General features: G+C 41.0%; 1 protein-coding gene across 1 annotated transcript in view; it reads right to left on the bottom strand.

Moving 5' to 3' along the window:
* The window catches only part of HECW1 (HECT, C2 and WW domain containing E3 ubiquitin protein ligase 1), a 179,916-nt gene that overhangs the window by 149,013 nt on the left and 13,415 nt on the right, over positions 1 to 17,488 (bottom strand). The window contains exon 2 of the mRNA XM_010001546.1: positions 14,719 to 14,826. Within this exon, the coding sequence (XP_009999848.1) occupies positions 14,719 to 14,826 (108 nt within the window). The remainder of the gene's footprint in view (positions 1 to 14,718; positions 14,827 to 17,488) is intronic.

Below are 17,488 nucleotides of genomic sequence, written 5' to 3'. Positions count from 1 at the left end.
TAACTTGATTTCCTCCTCTGTAAGACGAAGAAAATTATACTTCCAGCAAGCCAATCCAAATGAGATAGGAATATGAGTGTTTTCTTGTCCTTCCATAAGCCAGTTCTCATAAGAACAGGACTGTTCTTCAGTCACAGGAGAAAAGTACTGTCTTCTGCAAAGCAAAGCCCACAATGACTTTCAACATGAGCCCTAACAAAGCATCTGGGAGCACAGTCGCTCAGTAACAGTTAAATTCCTGGCAGGTATATGCTGTGGCTGGTGAATCTGCCTCTGTAGACATAAGGTACTTCTCTACTGACCTGAAGGGATTGGACTGAGCAGGTCATCACAGGATTTAGCTCTACTTATTACTTAAGCTGCAACCAGTCAGGTCACACAAAAACTGAAAAGTACATTCCAAATTTATTTTAAAGCATGTGTTTGTTCAGATGTCCCCTGCATGTGTTTACCCTTAAATCACAGACAGGTTTGTACTTCAGAAAAATCCTGAGCTGCAACCCTATCACTCCCAGTATTATAAATCCCACTTAGAGAGGGTAGCTTTCAGACAAGCACTGTAGTTGGCACCTTGCCCAGTGATCACAAAGGAAGAAAGAAGGAATGGAAAGTGGGACTGAAAGTTACTGGTCTAACTGGCTGGATGTGGGTGCCTATAGCAAACACATGGAGGGAAATAACCACCTACTATGGAAGGAGAACTGTTTTGGGATGCAAATGGTCACGTACAAAACATTTTGTGTTTAATTTATCTTTTTTGTGTTTAATTTACTCTTTTAAACATTTTTCAGCATCTGAACCATAGGCCTCTTCCACACTTTCTAGTAAAAGTCTGATTCACCTCATGAAAGCCAACAGAAAAACTCCCACTGATTTCAGTGGACAGAGATCATACCTACATCTCCTCATTTTCCTTCCAAAAGAAACAGTTTCCTCAGCTGTAATCTGTTCCTTTTACATCCACTTCTCACTCAGTCTTTCTGTCCTTCTCAAAAATATTTATAAAACTCCTGCAATCTTTCTGTCTGAAAAGAGCCAGAAAAAAATCTGCTAAATGCACTAGCAACTGGATTTATATTCCATGGTACTTTACATGGACAGGTCATCTCTATCATGTATGCAATGTCACAGAAGCATTACTTAGCATTTCATTGCATCTCAAATGCAACAAATTTATGAAATACAGAAAAGGAAATTGATCTGCTAAAGCAAAACCAGATTCTATTTTCCAAACTGCACAAACCCAAAATGGTCTAGTTCAGAGGCAGAAACTTCACCTTTGGTTGTATTATATATATTTAAAAGGCTTCCACTGAGTCATCTCCTAACAGAAGAAATCACAGTATGAAATTTTTAATTCATTGTAGAAGCTCAGCAAAATTCAGAGAGAAGCAGTAATTACAGAGGTACCTATTAGCAGTGCTACTGTTAAGGCTGTGTTGAGGGTTCATTACTAACCCAGTTTTCATGGTTTCACATCTCAGGCACAAAACATTCATCAACTGGCTTTAAACCACCATAGAAAATTTCATTCCAGAAGTAATTTATTTAGTTACTTTTCCTTCTTGTAAAAGTGCAAAAAGAAGAAGGGAATTAGATCTTTTTTTTCCCATGCTTTTCTATGAATATATACTAGGGAGAGAGTTAATAATTTTAAAACATCAAATTTGAACACCTTCAGGTGAAATTGTTACCCTGTTTAAACTAACAGCTAGTTCCCTCAGCTGCAGCAGGGACAGGATTGCAAACTCTTGAGTTCTGGAGCAGTTCAGATTCTGTTGTCAGCAGAGCTGCTCTGCAAGAGCACTTGCTTTTCTCAACTAATTTACAGCTTCCTTAAGCTTGTTCCAGTTGCAACGTAATGCAAATTAACTAAAATCGCACTGAAGGACATGGGTGTAGATTATTACACTCATGCACTGCCACAAGTCTCCCTGTTCTGAGCATTGCTATGTGTTTCTGATACAACTAGAGATGGGACCTTTTGAAGATGTTCTGGAGAGCAACTAGAAGCCCCCCTGTCTAGCTGCTCACAGCCCTCAGAAGTCATTCTTCACACTGGCTTAATCTCCATGTCTTCTGTAGACACAACTGCCACGGACACTGTGTCACAGTATGCACACTGCAGGATGCTGGAGCTGTAAGAGCTCTGCTCTACTACTGCTGTCTGAAGTGACAGTTTGCAAAGATTATTGAGACATTTGTCAGTGTTTTTGACAAAGGACCATCCCTCACAACAAGGTTAAAAAAGTTGGCCTGAGCTTCCAGGATAAAACTTTAAACTAAGCATTTAGCTTGAATTCATTCTGTCTGTGAATCTTCTGTTTTTTAAGGTAAAAATCAGAGGAAACTTGGTTCATTTGCTTGACTGCAACCTACTTTTGGTCATGGAAGTGAACATAGCTACTGCTGAGATTACCCCTGGATAAGTTTCATTATTTTCCCCTCAAGTCAGGAAGAAATTCAAACAGAAAAGCACCATGAATCCTCATGTAAATTCCTTCTGCACCAGAACATGATAAACAAAAACCTTGAGTTGGAGGCTTTCAGATAAGGTCCCACACCTGAGCTCCACACATCTCAAGTCTCTAGATAACATGATCCAATTCAAATGCTGGCTTACGTTAGCTAGCCTGGTAACACACAGAGTTTTTTAGGAATAGCACCTGGATAAGATCTAAACTACTGGAACTGGAGCAAGCAATCCAGTAATTACAAGTGATTACAAGGCCAGTAATCAAACGGTCACAACCAAAAATGGTGGGGCAGTGAGAGAGGACTTCTGGCAGAGAGCCAAAGCAGACAACTGATGCATCATCTTAAACACTGCAGATGACTCAGCCATGGTTGTCTCTGAACTGAGCCCCTACAATTCAAAATGTCACTTTATGCCTTTTCTATTTTCACCTTAATTAAAAAAAATGGGTCTGCAGTGGATTCTCTGAAATTTATGGAGGAGTTGGGGAAAAGAAATGATAAAGCCAAAGTATACTGGTACAGATAGTTTACTTCTCATTCTTGTGACATGCCATGTGTAGGCTTCGTACAGTTCACAAAAGGAAATGAAAATACTGAATCTATTAGCTATGTCAACTTTATATTCCTCACAGGCAGCTCATGAAGCTTACCATAATATCCTGTAAACAGGAAAAGAGTTGAAAGCCTGAATTCAGAATTGTGCTAATTACAGGACATCACTTATACGTAAATCGAGGAATCTTAGGCAAGCGGAGGGAAGGAAATAGTTCAGTCTCTCCTCACAACCACGAGATGCCACAGTGTCAAATAAAAAATAATCAGTATTTTGTCAGTGAGTAGGGTTGGTTCACCCCACCTCAGGCAAACACCTTTATCAATAGGGACAGGAAAAATGCACCTGCCCTTGAACACTTCCAGGGAGGTGGCATCTACAACTTCCCAGGACAACCTGTTCCAGTGTCTCACCATCCTCACACTAAAGAATTTCTTCCTAATGTCTAACCTAAATCTACCCTGCTTTATAAAGTTTAAGCCCACTGTGCCTCATCCTATCACTACAAGCCCTTGTAAACAGTCCCTCCCCAGCTTTTCTGTAGCCCCTTCAGGTACTGGAAAGCCACTATAAGATCTCCCCAGAGCCTTCTCTTCTCCACGCTGAACAACCTCAACTCTCTCAGCCTGTCTTTGGAGGAGAGCTGCTCAGCCCTGTCATCATCATCATCACCCTCCTCTAAACTTGCTCCAACAGCTCCATGTCCTTCTTATGTTGGAGGCTCCAGAACTGGACACAGTACTCCAGGTGGTGTCTTACAAGAGCAGAGGGGGAGAATCACCTCCCCTGACCTGCTGGCCATGCTTCTTTTTGATGCAGCCCAAAATATGTATTACTGCCTCATGTTGAGCCTGTCATCCACCAACATCCCCAACTCCCTTTCTTCAGGGCTGTTCCAAATCCATTCTCCACCCAACCTGTATCTGTGCTTGGGATTACCCCAAACCACGCACAGGGTATATATAAGAAATATGTACACTCATGTGTAAGGGTGCCCTGATCTATTAGGCTTAAGAAAAGAAATAATCATGACGAGGGCAGTCAAACCCTGGAACAGGTTGCCCAGAGGGAAACTCCATCCTTGAAGACATTCAAAACCTGACTACACAGGGTCCAGAGCAAACTGCTTTAACCAGACCTACCTTGAGATGGCAGTTGGGCCAGATGACCCAAGATTTTTGAATTATTGTATTAATATCTTTCTTCTAGTGTGAAGGAACCACAAAGAGGATCTGAGATTTCCAGTATGTGTGGTGTAATAATGTGAAAAGCTGCCTTAAAATGGCCCCAGAGCAAGAAGCAAGCAGACCAGTAGCTCTTACTTTCAGAGTATAGAGCTAAAAGTGAGCTGTAACAGCTCACTCCAGGTAAGTAGATATGTCATCTCCCCATATCTCTGTGTCCTATTGCTTCAGAAGTGAACAAGTACCTGCCAGGCACACAGGCTCTGCTGCCAGGGAAAAGGAAGGGTCTGGAATAAACTGCTGTCTGCTCTTACAGGCCTCACTGTAGCAGCTGGTTTTCATAAAGACTTCAAAAAAAATTCACAAGCAGGACAAGTGTTGAAGAGTGAAAGCATAATGAAATTAGCATAGATTACCTAATGAAAGGGGAAGGACAGAAAGAAGCACCATTATGAAAATTGAATGAATAAACAATTACAGAAAAAGTATCTATTTCAAGACTGTGGTTTTGTTGTTGTTTTTTTTTTATTTATAAAAAGCTACTAGCACTGAGATAAGGAAAGAAATTATAGCTGCTACTAATGTGGTAAGGTGAACATCTAAAGTATTGAAAGGGTTGGAGAATAGCTTGGAAGCTTGAAAACCCTACGTGTCTGAGACTCTTAAGATCCTATCACCAAATCAAAGACCTAGCAGAAAAATGGTTCTGCTGGGCAAAGTGTTTGAACCCTGCAGAGACACAGTAATTCATCCCTACTGACCTCCAACTCCCTGAGTAAGTCCATTCTTGATATAAACAGTGTTCTTGACATCTGACAGTCCTAATAGCAGGAAACCTTGGACCACGAGTAAGATGATGACAGAGCTAGATTTACTAGCTAGTTAGCAAGAAAAGCCAATTATCAAAAGCTTTCTGTGTCATATATGCACTTTTCCCAAAGCAGGCTGAGTTACTACAGAACTACACCAAAGATATAATTCTGTCTCCCTCATGGAAGGTCAAATATGTTTTTCTGTCAAATAAAATTGTCCTAACTCCATCACATGAGTTGGATAAATGTTGCCATGATCACTATGAGGCATGAAGAGAATGAGAGATGGAGTGGCTGGAAAAAACAGGACAATGATACAGCAGGGTTACAATCAAATTTCTGTATTATGTGAAGGGATTTATCCCCCTTTATACTGAGATTTTACTGTGCCATGCTGGACACCAAAGAAGAGCCCTCCAGATGCTTCACTACTGCAGTGAGGTATAGAAGTGACTTTCTTGTAGATGTGAAGCAAACTCACTACATCCATAAAGAAAAATGTTATCTTTTAAACTTACCCTCCAAGTTCTGTTTTGATGACTTACTCTCACAGTATGCTTTTAACAGGATTATAAAAAAAAATAAATTAAATTCTACAAAATTAGAAATGGTAAATTACTGACACTGATCTATTTTTAGGACCTCTAAACTAGTGATAGGCTTGGTCAATAAATCACCTGCTGAGTTTGCTCTCTGAGGCAAGCCCTTGATGCAACTCAGCCTTTGCTCAGAGACCCATGACCCTGGGGATACAATCCCCTCCATCAGAAATACTCAAGTGCTGAGATCTGACACTGACAAGACAGCCTCCTTGTCTCCTGACAAATTTTGCATCCATTAATTGAATTTACATCCTTAATTATAAAAATCCGAACACAGTGCCTTTTTATCATTATTATTTAGTAATAAAATAATTGAAACAAGGCTTAAGTACCTCACCACTCTTATAGTAAGTATGACATTTTGATGCACATACTGATACCCTTTCCAATCACTGCTGCTTCCCATTTCCACTGCATTTGTCTTTTGTTTTTCTACAAAGATAAAACCACCTGGGCCAATGTCTGCACCTTGGCTCTGAGCAGGGCTGTACATGAAAGGTGCTGGGCCTGATGGCATGCAGGGGCTGCATGCAAGCACTTCCTACTGAATTCAGTGGGGACCAACCTGGCTTGCAGCAGCTTCAGAAACATGCCCAGTGGAAGTATCCAAGGGGAGGCCCTGTGCAATGTAAGAAAGCAGGGGGATCTATCTACTATGAAAATTCCACCAAATCCCTAAATATAATCCAAAGTAAACTTTCCAGAAGCATTTAAAGGTGTCAAAGACTAAGCCATTTGTGAGTAAGAGATGACACTGTAACCTCCTACTATCAATATATTATCAATCATAAACCAACATTATCAAAGTTAAATAAATTCTGTGACCTCAGCACCCATTGTGCGGAAAACTAACATCCAAAGTTCAAAGCACCAAAACAACAGGCATCTGCTCATGCATTATCAAATGCTGGGTTAGGTGAGAAAAACACAGCTACTGGCCACACCACTGGATTTGAGGAATCTTTCTTCATTTCCTCAAGATCATGGTAGGCACTGTGGTAACCTGAGCAACACCAAAGCTAAAGCAGAAGACACACTTCATGTACTGCAGTTCTGAATCTAAAGCAAATATGTGTCTGAGAATATTGCTGACATGACTGGATGAACAAAAGTTAACTGCAGGTGAACCCTCATTTTCAAACTTTGGCATTCTACATTAAGACTCCTCCAGACCTAAAGTGAAGATACACCATTCCCCACAGCACACTGCCAGGTACAGAGTGGTCTGATGGCTCCTGCTTAAATTACTCAGGAACAACTGCATGATCAACAAGTGACTCCAGAAGTGCTGAAGTACATAGACCCTACCTGGTATCTGTCTTCTGTGGGATCTGCAGAAGAGGGAGTGGTGCAGGACAGATCAGAAGCCACAGCTGCCCACAAATTTTAATATGCATTCCCAGCTCCTGACAGATTCAAGTGGGAACTGCTGTAAGTACCAGGCAGCCTCTTTTTGATCTTGTGGCAATGACAACACTACTGGCTGCTCCCCAGTTCTTACCTGTTAAAAGGTAGCAGCACACTCCTGCTTGGAAAGTGAACTCTGTTTATCAGCTTTCTCCTTACCTTAAGATCAAACAAGTCTGAAAGAAGGCCAGTGTCACCCAAAAAACAGTCCCAATTTTCTGTGTCCTCCCAAAACTCCCACATTAGAAGAGTTAGTCAAACTAGGAATTGAACAGATGTATGCAAGAAAAACAATAATAGGGATGGAGAAAACAATGTGATAAATGAAGGAGAAGAGAAAGGGAAAGTGATGTGATTTTATTCTCCCCTTGTTGTCAAGCATCTTCTTCCCCAGATACAAAACAACATGGTGTTGCATCTCACAATGGGAGGCACATATGGTGCTTCAGGTACCACTTGGCACTAGTTTGCACCTGACCTGGGGGCTTACCATCCTCACCAGGCTGCACTCTGGGACATAAGATGACCATCTTTCCAGCATAAAAGTTTTCAGTAACTTTGTTCCTTAAAGAACAAAAGGAAAAGGAACATACCATGCAGCAGGGCACATTTATTTTCAGAGTGCAACTTTTAAGCAATTCCCAATAGTTCAGCCTGCAAACAGACTAGAAATAGCCTAAAAATACTAGATGAGACACTAAGCAGGGAGTATGAAAACTCAAGTCTTATCTGCACTTGTACCCATTCACTGCTTCTCTTCAGTCTGTGACTCTCTTTCCACCTCTCACCTTTTAATCTATTTTCCCTATCTCAGCTTTGAAGCCTAGATCTCAAACATCTGCATTGAACTCAGACCTTTAGAAATCTGACATTAGCTCTTAAGGAGAGAAACTATTTTAGTACACATAAAATAAGATCTACTCTTCACAGGAGACACTAGACAGTACTGTAAAAAAATAAAATAAAATAAAAAATTTGAAAGTTAACATTCAAGAACAGATCTGTGCATCCAAACCACATCCGAATGCCACAAGGTGCAGTGTAACTGACACTAAAACTTTAGCTAAATGTTGCCACAACTTCTTGACTATTGCCTTGGGAATTAGATGATGTCCAGTCTCTGATGTATTGATACAATGTCTGTGCTTGTTTAAGGCTGAGTAGCTATGAAAAGAACACAAAAGCTGTGGTCTCTGTGAGTGGGAACCATGGCTTAGTGAAGAAAGATTTGCTCTGACTTTAGCATGCCTAAGATCAGGCATTAATTCTCATTTAAAACTTTCCAGTTCACCTTAAGAGAGCTTTAGAAACTCCTATTACCAACCTATCAGAGCTCTCACTTCAGTCTCACCTTTGTGCAAGCAGAGATTTTGTAATTTCTTTAAACTTTGCCATGAAAAGCTGAGATTGGGTACTGCTGGGACCAAGATGGCTGTTCCAGCAGAGTGTCACCAAGGACACATGCTGCAAGACAAGCAACTACTTCCCAGTGTGGAAATGAATAAACAAACAGCCCGGATCTCCACGCCTCAAACAAAATATGTCCAAGTGTCAAAACAAGTTGTGGAAAGGGAGAGAGAAACAGATAAGTCTCCCTGTTAAGCTACCACACTGCAACCAATTAGGAAGTTGGATTGACCTGTGTTTCCCTTTATGATAGGTTGTTGCCTATAATCCTGGCACAGAATGACTTTGTAGGAGAAGAACTAACAGGAAATGCAACAATGGCAAAGATTAAAGAGTGGGTCAAAGGATCCAAAGTAAAAGGTTTTTGAGGAACCTCTACAGCCCTGAACTGGGAAATGCCTTCATGCAGGCTCAGATGGTTCTCCCCTTCCCAAAGCTAAGCCTGGCTCAGATATGAATATTAAACTCCTGTAAGGAGCTCGCCAGGCTCAGGAACAGAAGGAGGAATTTTAAAATTGTGTGTAGGGTGTAAGTTAACCAAAATGCATCAGTTAGACTACAGGATTTGCAAGGAGATGAAGAGAAAGAAACTCAAACGTATGTGTTCCATGGGAGAGAGACAAGCAGTAGATGCTCCTTTCAGGGCACAAAGTCTCTCCTATAGCTTCATACTTTTTTTTTTTTTTTTTTTTTTTTTTTTTTTCTTGACCCCTTTAACCTTTCTTCTAAAAGTCTGTGTAGGGTGTAAGTTAACCAAAATGCATCAGTTAGACTACAGGATTTGCAAGGAGATGAAGAGAAAGAAACTCAAACGTATGTGTTCCATGGGAGAGAGACAAGCAGTAGATGCTCCTTTCAGGGCACAAAGTCTCTCCTATAGCTTCATTTTTTTTTTTATTTTTTTTTTTTTTCCTGACACCTTTAACCATTCTGCTAATAGTCTTCACACTGTTGAAGAGTGTTTTTACCATCTGTGGACTCCTGAAGGTTAGAGTCATGCATCATATTGTAATTTGCTCGAAGGTACGCAGAATGGACTTCAACAGCCTGACTCTATATCCTCTTCTCACACACTGTATAGAAGAGTGTGAAGCACATATGATTTGAGACACATTGGGGTAATGAAAATGGAGACAGGAAATTGTATTAGTCTGCAGGAGCTGTCAGCAGGCTGTCAGGAAAAGTAAAACTTCACAAATAATCCAGCTTCATTAAAGCTTTTGTTGATACAACTGTGCGGCATTTATTTGGAAACATCTGAGCCTACAACATCCTTTGTACCTTGAAAGTGTCCCATATATTGGCTTCCTAAAGGAATGCAAAAGAGAGGTTTTCTAGAGAGAGCTTCAGATGAAAGGACTGATTGTCACTTTTTGGGACATTTCTGTACTTACTCCATAAATACACACACATATATGGCATATATGGACCATGATCTAGAACATGTATTCTACCTGCAGATGTACCAGGATCTCTCAGACCTCTGACTTTAGTTGCATGCTTTTCTTTTACCATTATTTTCCTGCTAGTCAACAGGACTAAGTAACTATAAATTCTGCTCTGCCTGTAATCCCCCTTTGCTACCAGTAAAAATGCAGCAACAACAGCAACAAATTTAAACACGCAAATGCTGCATAAGCTTCTGCATAAAAGTGCCACACAGATGACTGGTTACACTTCAAAATGGTTTTCTTAGTTGCCAGGTAGTAAAAAAATCTACAGAAAGGCCAGTAGATTAAGAGGAGTCTCAGGCACTTGGCTCTTTTCAGTGCAATTCTGAAGTGTTGAAACTTTTCTCATAATTTTAAGGATATGGTAGCTTGATACTACACTTACAGGACAACGCTGAGCACCTCAGTGAAACAATCTCTTGCACACTCTGTACTGCTGTATAAGCCACAAAAGTGTGCCAGAAATTGCAGTGAAGCACAGCATGTTCACTTCCTTGGAAAACCCACCATAGGCTGGTTCTTCCACTGCAGTGCCTTCCAAGCCTCAGTACAAAGTACCGTCCCTGGTGGCACACAGCCTGTCTTCCCTTCTCCTTCCTCTCTCCAAACCCCAACCATTTCATTCTTACAGTGGGTGGTTACTCCTTGTCACTGGTTGTCATAAACACCCAAATCACCAGACTTCTGCAGAAATGCAAAACTGGCCAGAGTGCAACATTGCCTCTGCAGCTGCTAAGGCTTTTTGTTTGCTGGGTATTAATAAGAGATGAGTTCTGTTCTGCTGGCATTCGTGCTCTAATTTGGAAGCAATTCCCTCTCTGGGTCACACCAATTACGTAACTGTCTGGCAACATTACGGTCCAAGTTTGCGATACGCAAAGTCAAAAGGCACACAAGTCCTGGGGAGACAAAAGTCCTTTTCAAGGTGAAAAAGTAGATGACTATAAAACAAACACAAACTTTAAAAGATATCTGAAAATGCTGTATGGGTACATGTTAAGATATTATCTTTTGTTTTGAAAAGTGACAGGGCTTGCCCATGAAACGAACGACATACACCAACTGTGCATGAAGTGGTTAATAGAGAGCATCTGCCATTCATTTAATTGCTGGCCCGGTGTTAAACCTTCACAGATTCCCTAGATGGTCTTAAACCAGGCTATCAGCAAATTCAAAAGCAACGTGCATTTTGCCCAAATACCTCCAAAACACAGAAGCATGTTCCAAAAAGTGAAAGCTGTTTTGTGTTGTCATTGAACTACCACACAAAAAGCATTTTTCTAGCCTACTGAGATTTTAAATATAACGGACAAAGTAACTCTTAATGACAAGTCTAGAGGAGCTTAAACACAGAATCACCAAATTGTCAGAGTTGGAAGGGACCTCTAGAGATCATCTAGTCTACACCCCTGCTAACACAGGATTGCCTAGAGCACATCACATAGGAACGCATCCAGATGGGTCTTGTATATCTCCAGAGAAGGGGACTCCACAACCTCCCTGGGCACCCTGTTCCAGTGCTCTGTCACCCTCAGAGTAAACAAGTTTTTCCTCTTACTTAAATGGAACTTCCTATGTTCCTATGTGGCTGGCTGGCCACAGCATAAGGTGGTACCACCTTATGTACCACCCTAAATGTGGTACAAAAACACACATGGAGAGTCATAAAGTCAATTGGTGGCAAAAAGAAAAACTCTGACTCCTGAGGTTGGACAGGATGATTCCCATGATCCCCCAATATTAAGCCTATTACACCTTACACAATAGTACCGCAAAAAAGGTTAAACCTTTATACATTTCAAGAACTGGAAGCAAACGAGTCTGTGCGGGGTAACTTTAGTTCTTGGGAACTTTTAATGCTCTATGTAAGGCTGATTTTTTTATTTAGCCATACTGTGATTTCCCCTTCATTGTGGCTCCTGCCAGCTACGATGGGCCAAACACTGCAGTGTACACCATAACGTCTTCTGAAACACTGAGTGGTTGATAAATTGCCCACATTTACTCATGTGAATAGAGACCTAAGTACAGTTAATTGCAGCAAAGGCAGAACTTAAGGCCTGCTTTCACAAGTAAGTTACTCTGTTTTATAGAGAATTAATGCTATAATCAGCAGGACTCCAATCAATAGCAAGTTTAGGAAAGTACAACATAATTAATAGAAAACCAAGATATCTTGAAAATAAATTATCACATCTTAGCTACTTACTACATGCCTTGACAACCACTAAATAAAAAGACCACCCATCTTAGAAAGTGTCAGACGTACAGACTAACAGAATCTGGGAATACTTCAGCTGGAAGCTACACTAACATTTACTTACTACTACTACTCAAGTCTAAACTACTGGCCATTTTTAGATATGGGACACTAGGTCAGGTTAACTTTGGACCAACACAGTAATTCTTATACCACATTACCCCTGAACCACTGAATATACCCTTGCCCTGTCCTCTAGGTTCTCTCAGTTCTGTAGTGAATGGCAAGAAAAAGAAAATAGAATTCTTAGGTGAGCTGGATTTTGATAAGCGGTATCTTTCTGATTCCTGATAATGACACCATATTGTGTGCTATGAAACATAAAAGGAATAAATTATCTCTGTCCAAAGTCTGAAGGAGGGTGGTTTACGTTGTCCTCTTTGGATAGAAAATACATGAGGTTTTCAGACACTGCAGTTTTTAACGTAACATTTATTGCAAAGCTGTGTACTTTCATATGTAAGTCTCAGCAATGAGCTGACCCTTAAATATGCCTTTAGATCTACAAAATTTGTCACTGCTTTAACTTGTCACTTGCGTAGTGAAGGGGCTATACAAGTATTCACATGTGCTGTATTAACTACTGCCTACTTGATCTTCTGCTATTTTAATTCTGGACAGAGCAATGATTTGTCCTTGATGATTGCACTGGCACCTAACCTCAGGGCTGAGATTCACAACCTAACAACAGCAGCATAACAAATTACCAAGAGGCAGCAACTCATCAAGCGTGGGATGCCCAACTACAGTGTAGTACGACTTAGTTTTAAGCATCATTGAAGGATGGTTATGCTAAGTTGCATTTTCTTACAATAGGGCAAGTGAAGAATGTACATCCAATTAATTAACAGCTACTATGTCTCAGCTAATGGGGGCAACTTCTTAAGCTGACAATTCATTGCACAGCTGAGATCTTAATGAAATGCAGCCCACCTGAAGAGGCTTTCTCCTAAGCATTTCTCATGTTGCCTCTCCTGTTGTGAATTAGGCAGGAAAGCTACCACCAGCCCAGTCCCATTTCCTCCCTTCCTCAATAAACAGAGGTACTAAAGCCTTTTCAAGACCCAGTTCTTGGACTCCTCACACTTCTTTAACAACTAAAGTAAAGCAAAATCCGTCAGCTGCAAATTAAGAGTCTGCTTTAAAGGTTAGACACTGTAATGTATTTCTGCCCCAAATCAGTGTTCTTATACGTTAAACAATTTCCCATAAATGCATGTTTAAAAAAAAAACATGATAAAAGCATCCTATATGCCCTGTAGACATTTTAGCAGCTCCCTTAATTCTTTACAACATTCTCAGTTGAACTTAACACTAGGAATTATGGACCATCAGCAATGCTTTGTACTGCAGAGACAACCCATTTCTAGGAGAGTATCTGTAAAATGTCTGTATGTAGCATCCCTGCTGATACTAGATAGTTAAGGTCAAAGTGATAGATTAATCTAATAAAATACAATTCATATTCTTCCCATATCCTTTAGAATTCAGGTTATATCAAGGAATCCCTTCACTGCTCTCAGATTCAGACAGTCTTAAACAGATGTACCTGACTGTCATGCAATTTATATACACTTGTACAAAACTTCTGAATTCTGCTCCACCTACTAAGGTAAATAACTGGAAACATTCAATACAACTGAAACACTGAAATTGCTGCATGCTAGGCTTCTTCATGTTTAACTGCTCCTTAAGGGTACATGTAGCTCTTTCACGACAGACATTTTGCTATAGATCTCAGTCCAGTCTTTTGAGTACCTTTTTCTGTTCTCCAAAAATGAATTCATTCACACCATGAATTCCATTCACACTAGCACATGTAACTCTTTGAAAGGAGGAAGGACCCGAATGGTCAGGTTCACTTTGGTGAAGGATGTAGGACAGCCAAGTCTGGACATGCTAACTTGCTGTACGAGGTACACAGTATTTTGCAGAAGCAAATCCAGTGTTACTGTATTTTGATTTCTAAAAGGGTGGAAAAGAGTTACACTGCATTGCATCAGATGGCCTGGGTAATTCATGAATGTAATGAGGAAGAAGAAATTTGTAATCAGTGCACTTTGGTGCAACTATGTACTATTATACTGTTACCAGTCTAGTTGGTAATCAGAACTCGACTCTTTACCTCTGAATCCACCTGAATCTGGTGGAAGCTGGATGAACCATGAAGTCTTCCAATTAAAAGTGAGCATGAATCACCCTGGAGTGAGTTTATGCCCCTGAGATCCTCTTTTTCTTAATACTATATTAAAGTTAATTCAGCTCATTGCTAATGATATAGTCCAGATAGCAGCAAATGGATTCAACTACTTATTTGTAACTGTGTAAAAACCGATGTGTAACTAATTCAATGTCCACTAAATATATTTGCTTGAAGGAACAGTGGTTTTCTACCCAATAGATTGTTGTTGTTCCTCTCAATACATTCAAAGATTTTTGTAACATTTTTTGCCTTTCCTAAAGGATATATTGGGCATAAAAACAACATAAGAACAACTTAAGCAGTTCAATTATCTTCCTCCAGTGATTGATCTATATTGTAGCAGGATTCAAAAAATACTTACGCTCAACAAAGTAAGAGCTGGCATCAATCTTCCAGATAATCTGACCACGGTGAGAGCCATTGACACCACGGTTCTTGTAGTCCAAAAAGTTTTCAGACAAGACCTCATCTATAAACAAAGAAAATGGTTTCATCAAATGCCTGTTTCAGTGACATTCATAGCACAGTCAGGCTAAAAATATGCCTTTGGCTTGACAGAACATACTAGAGCTGCTAGACAGCTTGGCACCACATGTTGAGAAATCAGTTTTTTTCACTCATTTATATATTTTAAAAGTTTGTAAAAAATCACAGCTTTTCCTGAAATGTAATTTAAAAAATACATCCTTATAAAATAATCAAAATTGAAAACATCTAGCTTAGGATGGATGAACCCCTACCCAATTAAACATAAGTATCTAGCTGTAACAGAGAATGGCAGCAAAAAACAATCCCCCCCCTTGCATCAACTCTTCCCTTAAAAATAACCCCACAGAAAACAGTTATGTGTAGACATCTGTACTACACTCACTTGTATCACAACACATGTGGAGGATATTTATTTTTGAAGAATCCCACTCCCTGGGTGCCTTCACAGCTCTTGGCCTCCAAATCCCAATGACTGATAACAAAATGATGTCCCTTTGCAGTGTTCCACTAGCAGCTGTCTGACTACCAAGCTGATCTTCAGATAAGTCAAGGGGTCATCTATAAAAATGAATAATCTCTAAAATAGTTGCTGAAAACCAAGGCTGAGGAAGCAACTGCCTTGCAGGGAGAGGGCTGCATGTAAATAAAAGGTGGACAGGGAGTGAGCCTGAGGAAGTGGCCTTCTGGTTGACCAGTCAAACGAATTCTTAGTCTGCTTCCAAGTTTCATCTTGGACTGCTCAAAAAGCTCTTTTCCACACCAACCTGCAAGCCCTGCGCAGTGTAGATATGAGGGAACACATCCTGGCCTCGAGGTAAGGGCCTGGTTCTTGACCCTTTTTTATTCAACAGCTTAAAAACCAGCCAGGGATGCTGGGCTGCAGCCCCAGACCCACGCTCACAGGCTTATGACAGACTTTCAAGCAAACAAAAAAGCACATGCTGCCACCATACCAGGCTAGCACTTACGGTTTTCATTGTCACTAAGTACAAACAGTGCAGCAAAAATAAAGTAGACACACAGAGACATATACAGCCTATTAAGGGGGAGTGGGGCTTATGGGCCGTGGCCTGTGGGAGCCCAAAATGGTGACAAACTCAAGCGGCTGAAGCAGCGACCCAGGGTGGGCCTGGCCATGGCTTCATCGCTCTGGCTTCAGGGGGATGACATGGATTTTGCATCTGTGCCCTGTCAAAACAAACAGCTGCCATCTCTGCCTGCTGAGACCAGCCAGCAACTTCCTGGATTCCCCCTCTCAGCAATGAGGAGAGATTTAATTTTAACAGAGATTTGTACAAACACACTTTAACCAACTCAACCTTACTATGGAAGCGGTCCTGGGTGGGTGATGAGATTCAGTTTTGAAGACAATTGAATTATTAGTTGCTCTAAAAGCTGAGGAAAGAGGTGAACCACTCAACCAGAGATTAAAATGCATCACTTGCTTTCTTATCACAGAGGGCAACAAGAAAACAAAGATGATGCCACACAACAAAGGACACCATATCTGAGGATGGATTGGCTGTGTGACCAAGTGCAGAGCAGACAAGGAAGCCCAACTGACGAAGTCAAGAAACTCAAAGACTAACAGATTTTATATATACACACACAAATGTTAAGTAAAGTAGATTTCTAAACTGAAGGAAACTACACTGGCACTGAAATAAAAAAAGCAGCAGGCAGACACCAGCGTTGTCCCGTTGGTTTTACATAGCTGCACTCTCACAGGAGGAAGGTAAGTGGGCTACCAACGCTGAACCCTTCCGTGCCACTCTCTTGGGAGATTCACAACAGAAATCCTTTTAAAGAGGTCATTAATGATTGCAATGGATAATTCTAAATGGCAATGCTATCTATAATACATTTTCCCTTTGCTGACTTCCTAATTCTCAGCAATTATTTCCCTAGCTGTGTTTCATGCTCTGCATTGAAGTGGAAATCTTTTAGCACATTCACATAGTGTATCTCTGAGGTAACCCTTCAAAGGTAAAATCCTTTTGTATGATTTCTGTTCTTCCTCTGTACTTTATAGCTGGTTGTACCTTCCTTAAAATGCCAAATTATACGTGTGTGTATATATATATATATATAAAGGACAGTGTGCTGGTTTGGTTTGGTGGGATTTTTTTGGTAGTAGGGGAAGGGCCCCAGGGGTGGCTCTGGTAAGAAGCTGAGAAGCTGCCCCTGCTCCAAAACCAGCCAAGGAGCCATTAAAGAGATGATAGATGAACCTCTGCGATTAACATACGAAAGAACTGAGGTGAGACCTGAGCAGAACAGCACTTAAAGAAAAAGAAGAGCTGAGCTGGAGAGGCAGAGCTCTGCTTGTGGGTGGTGAGGAAGAAGGTGCCCGAGCAGAAGTTTCCCTGCAACCCACGGCGAGATGGCAGCTGTGCCCCTGCACTCATGGAGGAACATGGTGGAACATTCCCTGAAGGTGCAAGGAGGGGTGAACTTGGCCAGTGGACTTGGATTCTGTGGCCAGTGGATTTGCTGCCAGTGGACTCTGATTGCCCAGCTGTGGAAGCCCCCGGGCCAGGGGAGGTGGCTGTTCCCGAAGCCCCCGTGACTCTGTGGGAAGCCCAGGCTGGAGCAGCTCCGGACCTGGTGGGAAGGACTCAGGAAGGAGAGGTTGGTGGAGG

This window comes from Chaetura pelagica, unplaced genomic scaffold (genome assembly GCF_000747805.2).
Source record: "Chaetura pelagica isolate M959 unplaced genomic scaffold, ChaPel_1.0 scaffold7, whole genome shotgun sequence".
NCBI lineage: Eukaryota > Metazoa > Chordata > Aves > Apodiformes > Apodidae > Chaetura > Chaetura pelagica.
The sequence above is the reverse complement of the archived record's forward strand: the minus strand, read 5'-3'. Positions and strand labels throughout refer to the sequence as shown.